Below are 12,762 nucleotides of genomic sequence, written 5' to 3'. Positions count from 1 at the left end.
CTCCCGCGGCCGCCGCGCATGCGCCCTCCCCGCCCGCTGCCGGCAGCGCATGCGCGCTGGCGGGCGGGCGCTGAGGGGAGCTCAAGGAGAGCGGCGCCGCCATGCCCGGCTCCCTGCAGGTGCCCTCCCTGGAGGAGCTCGACGTGCAGGAGGTGAGTGGGGGCCCGCCGCCGCCGGGCCCTTCCCCCGCGGGGCAGCGCGGCGGGCCGGCGCCGAGGCGGGCCGCCCCCATTGCCGCTCTGCCCCGCTGTAGGTGAGAGTCAGCTCGGCCGTGCTGAAGGCCGCGGCCCACCACTACGGCGCGCAGTGCGACCGCCCCAACAAGGAGTTCATGCTCTGCCGCTGGGAGGAGAAGGACCCGCGGAGGTGCCTGCGGGAGGGCCGGCAGGTCAACCAGTGCGCCCTCGACTTCTTCAGGTGAGCGGGGCCCCTCAGCGAGTCTCCCCCGCGGCCGCCCGCCTCCCAGCGCCCCGGAGGGCGGAGAGCCCCGCAGCTGCGAGGGCGGAGGCCCTCGGCTGCCCTGAAGGTGAAGGTGTTTCGGGGCATCTCCCGGTGTAGCGCGCCCTTGCCGAGCTTTGTTATTTGAGCGCTGGCAGTCACTGGATTTAATTAAAAATGCCGCCACCATCACGGCCTTCAAAGTCTTTATTCTTGCTTTATAAACTTTAACTCTTGGGGATAGAGACCGTGCACATTTATTTATTTATACATGAACTTATCCTTTCATATGAAGCTCCATGGCCTCTGCTCCAGAGAAACTGGCTCAGGTTTTTGTTAGGTTAGCAAAGGAATGCTGGATGGTGGTGGAAGGCTTGCTGCTGCTTCACCTTGCATCGATATTATGAAATCCAGGAAACCGACCTAAGCTTTGCATTGTCTATTCTCTCACGTTTCACAGGTGTGCTACTGTGCAAGCTCGAGTAGACACACAATTTACCTCTTGTGACGAAAAACGTAGATCAAGGCATGAGCCAGTGTCATGTTCTTAAGTTGCTAGCAGAAGACCTAGTTCAGTTAGCTTAAAGTATGTCCATTTCCAGTATAGCAGCTTGTAATCAGAAACCTCTGTCCTAAGCCTGTCTTCTTGAGCTTAAGAAACCAAATCAATTTGGAAGCATTAGAGCATTGTATAATCTACACTATGTTACTTAGCAAAACAAGCATCCCATATGGAGGAGCTCTGTACACCTACCTAGCAAGAATACCTTCCACGTATGGATTAAGTTATTGCTATTCCTACTTCTAGCTACAGTGATACAAATTTTACTGGTATTGGTATCAAGTTCTGTTTAATGATGCGTCAAATATTGACTTCTCTGAAGGCTTTAGGTGTTCCTGAGAACTCAAAACTACAAAACCACTTTATCACAAGTTAAAGTTTGAATGAGTAAGAGGGAAAAACATTAAAGCTGCAACACTTGCTAACAGTTTTCTTTCTGCAATCTTTTACAGGAAGATTAAGACGCACTGTGCGGAGCCATTTACCGAGTACTGGACGTGCATTGACTATACCAACTTGCAGGAGCTCCGTCGATGCCGAAAGCAGCAGGCAGTATTTGATAACTGTGTGCTGGAGAAGTTGGGTTGGGTGAGACCTGATCTGGGAGAACTCTCTAAGGTAACTTCATACCTTTTTAGTCAGATAGCCAGATTCTTTTCTCCCTTAGGGATATTTTGTCCAGACCAGGTCTCAAACTCTTCTCCTGGCCAGAAGGTGATTCATGAACTCAACACTGGAAGCTTGAGGACTTTACTAGAAGTCAAGGCTCTGTCAGTGTTCTCCAGGGTTGCCTCACCAGAAGACTTGCACTTTTCTTAGACAACGCCACTTACTCTTACTTTTTTGCTTTTCCTAACCAGAGACCTTTCCTTTAGGAATGAAGCTCACACACATGTAGAATTACTCTGTAGTTATGAGTAAAATGCCCCTCCCCGCCCATTTTTTAGAAGTACACTGGAGATAGGAGCTCTCATCAGATCAATAGTATGTCCTTAGTGGTGTTTGGTACTTGGTAGTTCTTTCTTTAAGTTCTGTCTTGATCTAGCTTTTCAATTAAATGCTGTAAGAAGTTGTATAATTTCTTCTTTTTTCTCTCCAGGTTACGAAAGTGAAGACAGACCGTCCTATGCCTGAGAATGCCTATCACTCTAGACCTAGACCAGAGCCAAATCCACCCATTGAAGGAGAGCTCAAGCCTTCTCCGTTTGGCAGTAGGCTCTTTTTCTGGTCCTGGTAAAGTGGGCAGGCTGTGCTGTAACTAAAGTGCAAAGATGTTATTGCTTGCAAATGTAAATTGTCCAGTATGCGTTGGGTATAACTTTAATGATTAAAGAACCCCAAACCATTACATGGCTTAGTAGACTTCTTTAAACATACTCACACATCATAGCAACTAAAAAATGTATTTCCCTGTTTTGCACAGCGCTCTCTGCAGTCGTATAGCCCTTAGGACCAGCTTAACACTAGTAATGTCGGTTGTTTGATAGTGGCTACCAGGCTTGTTCAAGATGTGTATAAATGTAGCCTGAGACTTTGACTACTGCTTCAAACAATCAAAAACTGGCGTGAGACTTCATTTATTTACTTATTGAGAACACTGTCACTTGGATCGAGGAAACTTTGAGAACAAACAAGTTGTTAATGTCTTCCCTTAGTCTTGCAACTGCTAATTGTGCATTTTTTTCCAAGGGACTTCTTCTGTATAGGTTTAACCTAAAATCTGTCTTGGAGCAAGGATTTAGTCTGAATCTGTGGCTTTTGCTAGGTATGAGGTCAGTACTGTTTCTGACATAAAGATCCTTGTTCTACTTGGCAGCTACTCATGCCTCATGCAGCTAGGTTAGTGGCTTCCTTTTTTTTTTTGGGGGGGGGTGGAACCCAAACTACTTCATCAGAAAAAAATCACGCTAAAATTTCAGCACCTTTAAGGAAAAATTATCTCCTAAAGGATCTTAATCCTGTCCCATTAAGCAGTGTAAGAAGGTGGCTTCTCTTCTGTCTCAAGGCCCTGACTTGAGGGGTTTGGGGCAGGTCCGTCCCATTGTTTCACCATGATACTCTTTTTGATAGAGGAGTAAATCAGCTTTCTTTAATTTATCTTTTCTACAATATCTAAGTGATGTTTCATAGGAAGTAGATCTAGTCTTTCTTCCAGTTCCACCCAATAGCAAGAACCTTATTACAAAGGTTAGGAAAAATTAAATGAATTTGTTTTCACAAAGCCATGTGCAGTTTAGCTTGCTCCAGGCCAGATGGTGTAGCCTGAACATAGCAAAGACTAGAATAGTGCTTTGCTCCTTGAGCAGCCTAGCCTTTATTAGGATCTGAAGATTTACCGTCTTGTTTGGTGTAAGATTAAACTGTAATGGGTCTGTAGCTGCAGCATATGTTTCTCATCTATGGAGCTAGAGGGAAAATTGTATAACATTTATCTAAAAATAGCTCATGCACTGTGTGGCTCATGGGTTCTTGCTACTTCCTGCTTGGGTGTGTTGACTGAAACTCCAAGCAGGTGCTATGGCATACATGTTTGCATTTTAATGTACATATCACACTTAGCAGCTCCTTGTCTAAATCTGTGAGATGGTGTGCACCTTTGCAGTTTCTCCTTCCAGATCACTGCCAGTGTTTCAGAGCAGCCACGTATTGCTGAAGCAAGATAACCTCCTTTCTGCAGAGATTGAAATTAGGACAAACTTGAGGTCTAATTACATTCAGCTGAGTGAGTGAAATGAGGTTTGGCCAAGTAGAGGATAAATTGTTCTGGGATGTTAACATGTGTCACGTCTGATCTTTTGTTGCTGACCCACTCCAATAGTTAGGCAACCTCACAGAAAGACTTTTTAGATATTACTTACTATGTTTTGCTAATAACTTACTATTGTCAGCATAATGTATGAAACATTGCACTGTTGAACATCTGCTTTTGAATAAACAGGCATGGGCATTCCAGTAGTCAGACCCTAATCATAATTAAAAAGTATTTTTCCCATTAAATTGCTTCTGAAAAGAATGACATGCATAAATTGGGGGGCAATTTTTTAAACAGCCTTTTACGAACCCCACCCTTAAGTTGGCTAGTACTGTAAGCAAAAAAAATAGTGATTTATCCTGCAGCCTCAAAGGTTTAAGATTGTTCATCTGTTTCATGACATCTGAATCTACTGCTTCTTGGGTCAGAGGTGGTTGATCCAGTAATGATGCACTGACAACGTTTAAAAGTCAGAATTAACTATCTGCTTGCCTAGATACCCTCTTAAGTTTGAAGCAGGAGTGGGCAGGTGAATGTACAAAAGAGAACAGCAGAGGAGGACAATGAAGCGATGAAGTCAAGCAGAATTCAGCTGTACTGTGAGCACTTCTTTCATTAACCTCTTTGAGATTGTCTTTATCTCTTGGCTGAATCTCTGCAAAAAAGCGTTGCGAGAAGTCTGTTTCTTGGTGCTTCGAACAGTGCCTGTATGTAGCTATTTCTGTTCAAAATCCTGTGGCTTTACTCAAACGTAGATGCCCCCTTTGGAGCTGTAATGTTTTCTTGGAAACTTCAGAACAAGTGAATGTCAAGATTGAGTAAAGACCATAAAAGTATTTTTGAGGAATGTATCTTGACATTTTTTTGGCAGATGGAGAGCAGACGCATACAGATTCAACACAGATACTTTACTGGCGATGTGAGAAGTGTTATTTGTTATGTTGTAGGCTCTTAGCTCTGCCAGAGCTTCTAATCACGTGTCAAATGTTAAGCCAGTGTCATGGTAGCTTGCCACACCATGGGTTAGATTAGGCAGAACCTGCTCCGTTCTTTCAGATTATGGATGGGAAGAGTAAAATCCTAGTGTGATTTCTAATCTCAGTAAGGTAGGAGTGTGCATTTCTGGTGCAGCACAATTGTGTGGCACTAGCACAACAGCATCCTTCTGAAAAGGAAGTCCCCCTCTAAGACACCCGGCAGTTCGACGTACCCTGGTCTCAAATGTTTCTGCTTAACTCCCAGAGCAAAAGGGCTGGAGAAGGTGTACTGTTAGCCAAAAAGGCCAGGAGTCCAACAGCAACTCCCACTGCACTCCCACCAAATCTGAGCAAATGGTGGGAAGCAATTGCTTTTATTTAACGCTCTTGTGAGTTTCATAATTCTGTTGCATGTCATATTATTACCCCTGCTAAAAAAGACTCCAGGAGTCAGTTCAGGTGGAACTGGCCTTGCAAGCAGTTGTAAGCTGAGATTGGTTAGGGCAAAAAACAATTCGCATACTCCTCTTCCTCTGCCTTCAATTGCAATATGGTTCTAGAATGAATAAATAAGGTAATTCCCTGCCCCCCCCCCCCCCCAGGAAAATTAAAACCTGCATCTTTATGCCAAGGATTCATAATTTTAAAGAACCTTGACTTTCAGAACAAGGATACTCCTATAAAGCTGGAGAAAAGATTTAGAGCTCAGGATAACTTTGTAAAACCCTTTCGAAAGCTTGCTCTATACTCTTGTACTAGAAGCATTTTGAAACTAGAATCCATCTGGATATTAATAGGAGATTTAAGACTCCCTCTTGTGGCTGCATTAAGTTGATCTTGGGCATCTGTGAAGATTTTGCCATCATGAAAGTCCTAAGGCTACTTCAGTATTGCTAATAGAAACTTGATTAGGTCTTTTGTCTCTGCTACAAAATTCACTTGAACGTTGTCTCAACTTGATTTTTCCTACATATGAAAAGTCTTGAATTCAGTATGGAGTGAGAAGAGGAAGAAAAATGGTTTGAAAAACATTTGATGTGACTTAAGGAAGTTAAGGCAGAACCAAAGTAGATGGAGGTGGTTGGGAAATCCCAGCGTAGATGATATTTGCTTCCCTGAATCCAGAAAGGGGGTGTCCCTGGTGCTGCAGAGAACAGGATGGTTCTGAACCTGCGGGACCAGTGGTAGCAGTGTGACAGGCAAACACGGGAAGCAGGTTAATTGCAATATTTAACTTCATGTAAAAGCACATTATTTCTTTTTATTACGAATAGACATGACCTTACTGAATGGTCTTAATAATGCAACCTTGCCCTTCTGTTAATAGTTTTACAGTTTTTCATGTGAGCCCTTCTAGCTGGGGACTTGATCTGAGTCTGTTCTAAGACACCTCTGCGTGGTTGAGTGTGATACAAATAGTACTTTGGCAAAGGGAGAAGATCTGAGAAAATACAGAACAGCAAACTAGAAGCACAAAGTCTGTAGTGTTATTTTGGATATGACGGCAGTAAATCAGCCCAGCAAGCAAAAGCAGATGCTGAAAGCGGGGTGGTTCCCAGACCCCAAAGGCAGGTCAGCAACACAGCTCACTCGGCGGTGCAGGGGTTATTCCTGGTTTTGGTTTCTTTCTGCTTCAGTGACAAGCTTCTCCACTCCCTTACACGTGTTGCAAAAGCTTTGGCCAGCCTAACGCATGCATGGGTGCAGGTTCCTCTTGTGTGTGATGTCTGTGCTTGATGAGAGCAATGCAGCGAGAGCAGGCATGAGGAGAGCTGCATTGCCTGTGTGCTCCGAGTCTGCCTGGCTGGTTGAGAGCTACTCCAGGCTATCACAGGGCTGGGACAGAAGCAGAAGCTGCTGGACTTGAAGAGCTTTGCTGTACCTGACTGGATCCAGGGATAAGGGCTCAAAGAAAAGAAAGGAGCACATTTAATAAGGTAAAAGCTCTTCTGTCTTGCCTGCATCCCAAGCATCTCCCCATTGCTGCTGCCCTCACTGCCTGCGAAATAGCTTAGATCACGTTTGTCTGTTGCAGATGCCTAAACAAAAGGATTCCAACCTGCGTGTTCCTGTGCTCTTGGCTGGGCTGGCAAATGCAGATGGTTCAAGTGAGTGTTTCGTTCACGCTGTGTTCTGCAGCACAAAATGGCGAACAGCTTTTGCTGTTTTGATAGGGTTTAAATTAATTTCTCCCTTCACACCAGGGGAAATGAGGGCTGGGACGAACGGCCATGCCTGTTGCTTTGTTAAGCTCGGCTTTGGCTCCGATTCTGGCACCAAGAATGGAAATAAAATACAGGGAAGGGGAGCTTTATAAAAGAGCTATGGGTCTGCTCCCAAGTTGATAGGTTAAACCGCACAAAACACTGACTCTGAGGCACTGCTTTAATATTTGTAAAATCAGCATGGCAGCTCTGTTAAGGGCTATGAGTCACCCTGAGGGTGGTTCAGCTCTTTATAAGTAGTAGCACAGCCTTCTGCTTCCATGCAAACAGGAGCGAGAATTTTAATGGAGTCAGAATTACCCCTTTGGTTAGAGCACCGTCTGACCTCTGCTTTGTTCTCGCTGCCTCCTGTTTACAGCTGTGCGGAGAGTGGAACCTGACCCATCTTTGTCTGGGAGAAAAGGACTGGATGGAGCCCTTAAACGTGAATCACATCAATTGTAACCGTCCCCCCCTGCCGCCACTCCTGTCCCCAGCCCGCAGCTCTCTCCTGCGTCTCAGCTCTGCCCGGCTGCTCCTGCGGGACGCGATCAGGTGTGGCCCGACTTGGCTTTCGTTTCCAGGAAGCCGCTGACAGCGGGCCTGACCCTGGCCATGTGCACGCAGCGGGAGGCTCTGCCTGTCCCCAGGCACGGCCTCAGGCGCTCGTGGCAAGCCTGCGCTCCAGGCTAAACAGAGGAAGGTGAGGGTCAGCAGCAGAGAGCTCTGCCCAAGACTCAGGAAGCACATTTTGGCAGAGGAAAGAAATACAATACAAGCAGGGAGGGAAACTCAGCTTCCATCCAACCCCCTCCAAGAAGCTTTTGGCTCCCTACAGCTGCTGGAGTCTTTACTATCAGTTATTGGGCTCTTTATTGTTACAGGCTTTCATGTGTTTGTTTTCTGTCTTTTACACCAGCATGTTGCAGAGGGGAAAGAACGGAGCAATACAGGAGTAGCGTGGCCCGGAGGGTAGAGCCCTGCACTGGGGGACAGGCAACCCGGCTTCCCTTTCCTGCCTGTCACTATCTCATTGTGTGGCCTTGGGGCATGTCACTTCCCTCTCTGCCCTGGCTCCTCTGTGCGATGGGGTGGTTCCACCCAACGGAGCACTCTCTGCTTGTTTACTTGTCTTTGTCCTTGTAACATGCCTTAGAGGAATCTTAGGGGAAGCTCTGCATGGCCACGGCAGGCACAGACCCATCGCTCGAGGGGAGCCGCAGCCGAGCGCTGTTCTCCTTCCCCAGAGCAAGCAACAGGAGCCCGGCACAGCGAGGGTGTGCGGGTGGGGAGGGAAGACCCTACCCTCGTCGCTCAGTCCAGCAGCTGCCTGCTGTTTGAAACGCTTTCCTCTACAGACTCTGCCCGTCCTGCCCTCTGTAAGCACGCCGGCAGGCAGACAGCTCTGTGGTCGGGAAGGCAGTTGGAGATCGCACTGTCTGAGGGATGGAAGAGGAGAAGTGTCACTGAGCAGTCTTGGAAGGCTGTTTCCCAATTCTGAACACCACGGGTCTCTCCTGCCCTTCAGAGATCATAAGGGCAACACCCTGCTTTCAGCTCTGAGCTGTTCTTTGCAGCAGTGGCCGTGCGATGTGTGGAAATGGCTGCATACAAGGAACCGAGGAGCAAGGGAGGTGGTTACAGGAGCGAAAGTCCCCAAAACACACGTAGCACCAGTGCACAGAGCTTGTCCTTGCAAACCCTGCTCTGCTCCTCATCATCACTTGCTCAGAGCCTTTGTTTCTTCTAACCATGAGTGAAACCAGTTGTGGGATGTTGTGTTCAGGGCATGACATAATCTGAGTCTGGGACTCCACTGGAGGAATCCTTTTGAAGATTTACTAGTCTGGCTAATTACAATAAAACTATGAAGGTGCTGCACTCTAAATGATTAACAGTTAATAAGTGGAGGTTTCTGCTTTCTTGCACTTTTTGCTAGGAAACAAACCAGAGCAATTCTGGCTGTGTCAGAGGCATTTTCTTTCAGGAAGGAGGTCTGTCAGAGGCACGCTAACACATTTTCACAAAGCCACTGTCCATCTCTCTGTTGCTGGTAGCAGATAAGTTGATTAAAAATATAAGTCACTTCCTTGCTCCTTTCTCTGTATGTTGCCTTTCTGCATTTCTTTAAGCTTAAGCAGTGACAACAGCCTGCAGGATTTATTTGCTGTTTGTTGACATTTTCACTTTCTGATGCGCATCCTCACGTTACCCTGTAGCTTGTGTCAACCGCAGAGGGATGGTTTGAGGAACAGCAGCATTAGCTGGAAATGCCCCTTCCACCCTCAATACCTCTCAAAATGCCCATGTTAACCATGCACTTAAAATCTGAATTTGAATATCTACTTCCATATATAGTCCCATTGAGCTGTTATTGTCCTTAAAACATTTATTTGCTATCCATTCCAGCATCTTTATCATGTTTTTGAGAGGATGTGTCGTTACGTGCCATCTGTAATAAGTCCGTAGTGTCTCATTCTCTGCGGCGTACAGGTCTGCTACATCCCAGTGTTCCTGCTAACCTGTACCTGCCTGCCTGTGCGCTGCCATCTCGTCTCCTGTTGATTTGCAAGGGCTCCCCTGGAGTTGTAGCTGGGGGCACAGGGGTTGGTACCACACCTATAGCTTTAGCATCCACGGTTCATAGGTGTGAAATTCTGTGCACTTAAACAGAAGCTGCCAGGGGTGAATGTATAGACATGGGAAAGCGATTAGAGAGGGTTCTGGGCTAGGCTGAAAGCTGATGGATGGAGGTGGCAGCGTGACACCCATGAGACTCCAAAGCCGCCGAGAACGTCAATAACTTCAAGCCCCGTCTTGGGGTTTCTTTCAGCCATCACAAGCCAGCTGCCCCATGGATCTAGGGGGAGAAAGACCCAAGCCCCACAAGCGCTGCTGGAGCCCTGTGTCCACCTGTCTCCAACGTTTCCAGAGCACAGGCAGCTCCCGAGGAGCAACCAGAGCTACCGGGTCCTGGCGCTGGGCCGAGCCCCTCGGCGGGATGTGGGTGGCTGGGCGCTGGTGTGGCAAGCAAAGGGCTGTCGGAACAAAACTGAATTGAAGGGATTCTTTTCCTCTCCCCTTGGCTTGCGAGGAAATCTTTTTCCATTTACTATAAAACATGGTCCTTAATAGTGCTGAAGTGTTCTACGTATTTTAAATAAACATGAGTGGATTTGAGCCCAGGAGGACATGAAAGAATGCAGCATTTGCGGGGTACCGGCCCGGCACACATGTCAGCAATTTGGCTGCCTTGTGTACTTTGGCTTTTAAAAAAGCATTTAAAAGTAAACAAATGAAGGAAAATCTGGCAGCTGGATTTCAAAGTAAATTGCTTTCAGCTGATATACCCCATTTCCAGCTTGCTTGGGTAGTATCAAGCCATACACATCCAGCGAGAAGAGCGAGCGGCCAAGGAGAAGAGCGGGGGCGGGAGGGAGAACAAAAGCAGGGAAGTTCTGTGGATTTAATTCTTCCATTTCCTTCCTTTGCACCAAACACTCCCTGCCTGTCACTGCCCTCGTGTCAGACAGGCAGGTTAATGCTTCAGGCAGCAAACTATGCTCCATCTTCTCTCGGCCCCTGTTCTGCCGGGCTCTGCCTCCCTTCCATCAGGCCTGGAGCAGGGAAGGGATGGGTTGGGAAGGGATGGGATGGGACAGGATGGGATGGGAGTAGCATCCATGGGATGGCGTTAGCTGGCAAAGCGTTAGCTGCGACCTGGAGCAGTGCTTGAGCTGCTCCATCAACCCTCGTGCCTATTGCTGCCCCGCCAAGCGTAGGGAGAGCCCAAACCCCACAGACCAGCAGGATGAATCCGTCCCTCGAGGGGTTCGCACAGGCGTGGGCCGGGGCGCTGCTCCCCCGGGACTGCCAGCCCGGGAGGGCATCACCCCTCCGCCGGCGGAGGGAAGCGGAGCTGGAAACGGCAGAGATAACACAGTCATTAGAGGAGCGCGGGCTGTGGCGAGGCCCCGCTCCTCCGGAAGGGCCTGGTGCGTCCCCCGAAGGAGGAGACTCAGCAAATGCTGACAGATAATAACGAGGTCCCAGGCTGGACAAAGAGGGGAGGTTGCTGAGGTCACACTTTGGCTCAGCTTTGGGCTCCTTCTGCTTTGACTCGCGTTTCCTCAAGTTTATAAAACTTTCTGCGGGTTGGTTCAGTGGAAAGGGCAGAGGAAACTGGTGGGTCTTAAATCCTGGCGGCGTGGGGCCGGGACAGGGCTGCTCCGAGCCCTCCGGCAGACCCTGCAGGCACAGAAAATGTGCCCGGGGCTGTAAGGGGTGCATGCTGCGAGCTCAGGGCAAGGGCAGCAGCCATCAAGTGTCCCTTAGGGGCTTCCAGCGGTGACACGAGCTCCTGCTGCGGCACGGGAGCACCCGGGGGTGCGATGCTGCGGGAAGGGCTGCCCTGGCCTCAGCACCCCTGCAGAGCCCGATGGACCTGAGCAGAGCACGGAAGGCCCTGAGGCAGCCTCGGTGCAAGCGCGGTGGCTCGTGGCCCTGCAGGACAGTGTATATAGCCCGTGGGACCTGCCATGCCTGCCAGCATACGGAGCCACAGCACTTGTCCGTATCTTTGGGAACTGCGGCAGTGCTGCAGGCGATGCCACGCTCGCAGCGTGCCGCAGTGCCACCCCGGTGCTGCAGTGCCCCTCCAGCACCCACGAGCCGGGGAGGGAGGCAGGCGGCAGCAAGGGAGACGGTGTCCCTGCGCAGTGCTCGGCTCCCTGCACCTTGCTGCGGGAGCCGGCGCCGCTCCCCAGCCATGCTTGTGGCTGCAGGTACAGCTCTGTGCGATGCTCCATGCAAGGGGACAATTAATTAGAATGACCCACTCTAACGGCTTTTCTCCTCCCTGTAACTCAGCAAATGAGCTCCCTTTCCTGGCTCAGGACTAAACCTCTCAGCTCCTGGCAGCGCAGAGGTGCTGCCAGCTGTAACCTGCAAGGCGAAATCTTCTGGGTGAGCAACGCGGAAGGCAGAAGGCAGCCGGGGCTCAGCCAGCGTCCTCGGCACGCGCTGCCGCGATCGAAGCCAGCGGGGCTGGCTGCGCCGCGCTCCGGCATGGCACTCATTATCCCTTGGCACAGGAGGCCCCTGGCACTGGTGTCGGGAGCTGGCAGCGCCCGCACGCACCTGCCGGCACCAGCGAGCTCACCGGCAATTTCTTGGCTCTCATTAATGTGATGGAAAGTCATTTTTTGGGCCCTTTCCCCTCTGCCACCCACATAAGCTCCAGCACCCTGCCCTGGCCAGTGGGTGTGCTGGGGGAGGCTTCTCCCTTCCCGGGAAGGTATCCTGCCCCCCCTGCAAAACATGTGCGGGAAGAAGCCACAGGACATAATGCAGAAGGATCTTCCAATTTCTTTAATTTTTATTTTAAGGCAGAGAGTTGGCTCCTGGCTGGTCCCTGTGGGTAGCAGACGGAGCTGCTGAGCTTTGCCCTGGCTTGGAAGGCATGTCTGCCAGCTTTTAATCACTCCCTGGATGTTGTTTCTGAGAGCGAAGCAGCCGAGCAGGGCCCCCACCCCGTCTCCCACAAGCCGCAGGGCACGGGGTCTCCTCCACACTGGGAACGGCCACCCCGCGGCTGCACCGGCTGTGGGAACCTCGGTGTCCCCGCGGCACGTGCTCCCCAGGGACAGCTTTGCTTTGCCTCCTTCACACGGGGTGCGCGCTCTCCCTGCCCGGCTTTTGCTGCCTGCTCCAGCTGAAGCAGAGCGTGGAGGTAAAGCACCTTTGTGTGCCGGAGGGCTGTGTTCGGTCCCAAAGCGCCGATGGGCAAAGACAGCTGTGGTGGGTGGACGGAGGAAATTGGGAACTGAA

The 12,762-nt window shown here is 49.7% G+C and overlaps 1 protein-coding gene across 1 annotated transcript; it reads left to right on the top strand.

Annotated features, from left to right (window-relative positions):
- The first annotated feature begins 31 nt into the window (after positions 1 to 31).
- NDUFA8 (NADH:ubiquinone oxidoreductase subunit A8) lies at positions 32 to 2,348 on the top strand. The gene is made up of 4 exons (XM_075170794.1): positions 32 to 152; positions 254 to 417; positions 1,453 to 1,618; positions 2,100 to 2,348. The coding sequence occupies exons 1-4, from the start codon at positions 102 to 104 to the stop codon at positions 2,235 to 2,237; spliced, it is 519 nt and encodes a 172-aa protein (XP_075026895.1). The 5' UTR covers positions 32 to 101; the 3' UTR covers positions 2,238 to 2,348.
- Positions 2,349 to 12,762: the final 10,414 nt, after the last annotated feature.

This window comes from Calonectris borealis, chromosome 21, assembly GCF_964195595.1.
Source record: "Calonectris borealis chromosome 21, bCalBor7.hap1.2, whole genome shotgun sequence".
Classification (NCBI taxonomy): domain Eukaryota; kingdom Metazoa; phylum Chordata; class Aves; order Procellariiformes; family Procellariidae; genus Calonectris; species Calonectris borealis.
This window is presented reverse-complemented; position numbering and strand designations above follow the sequence as displayed.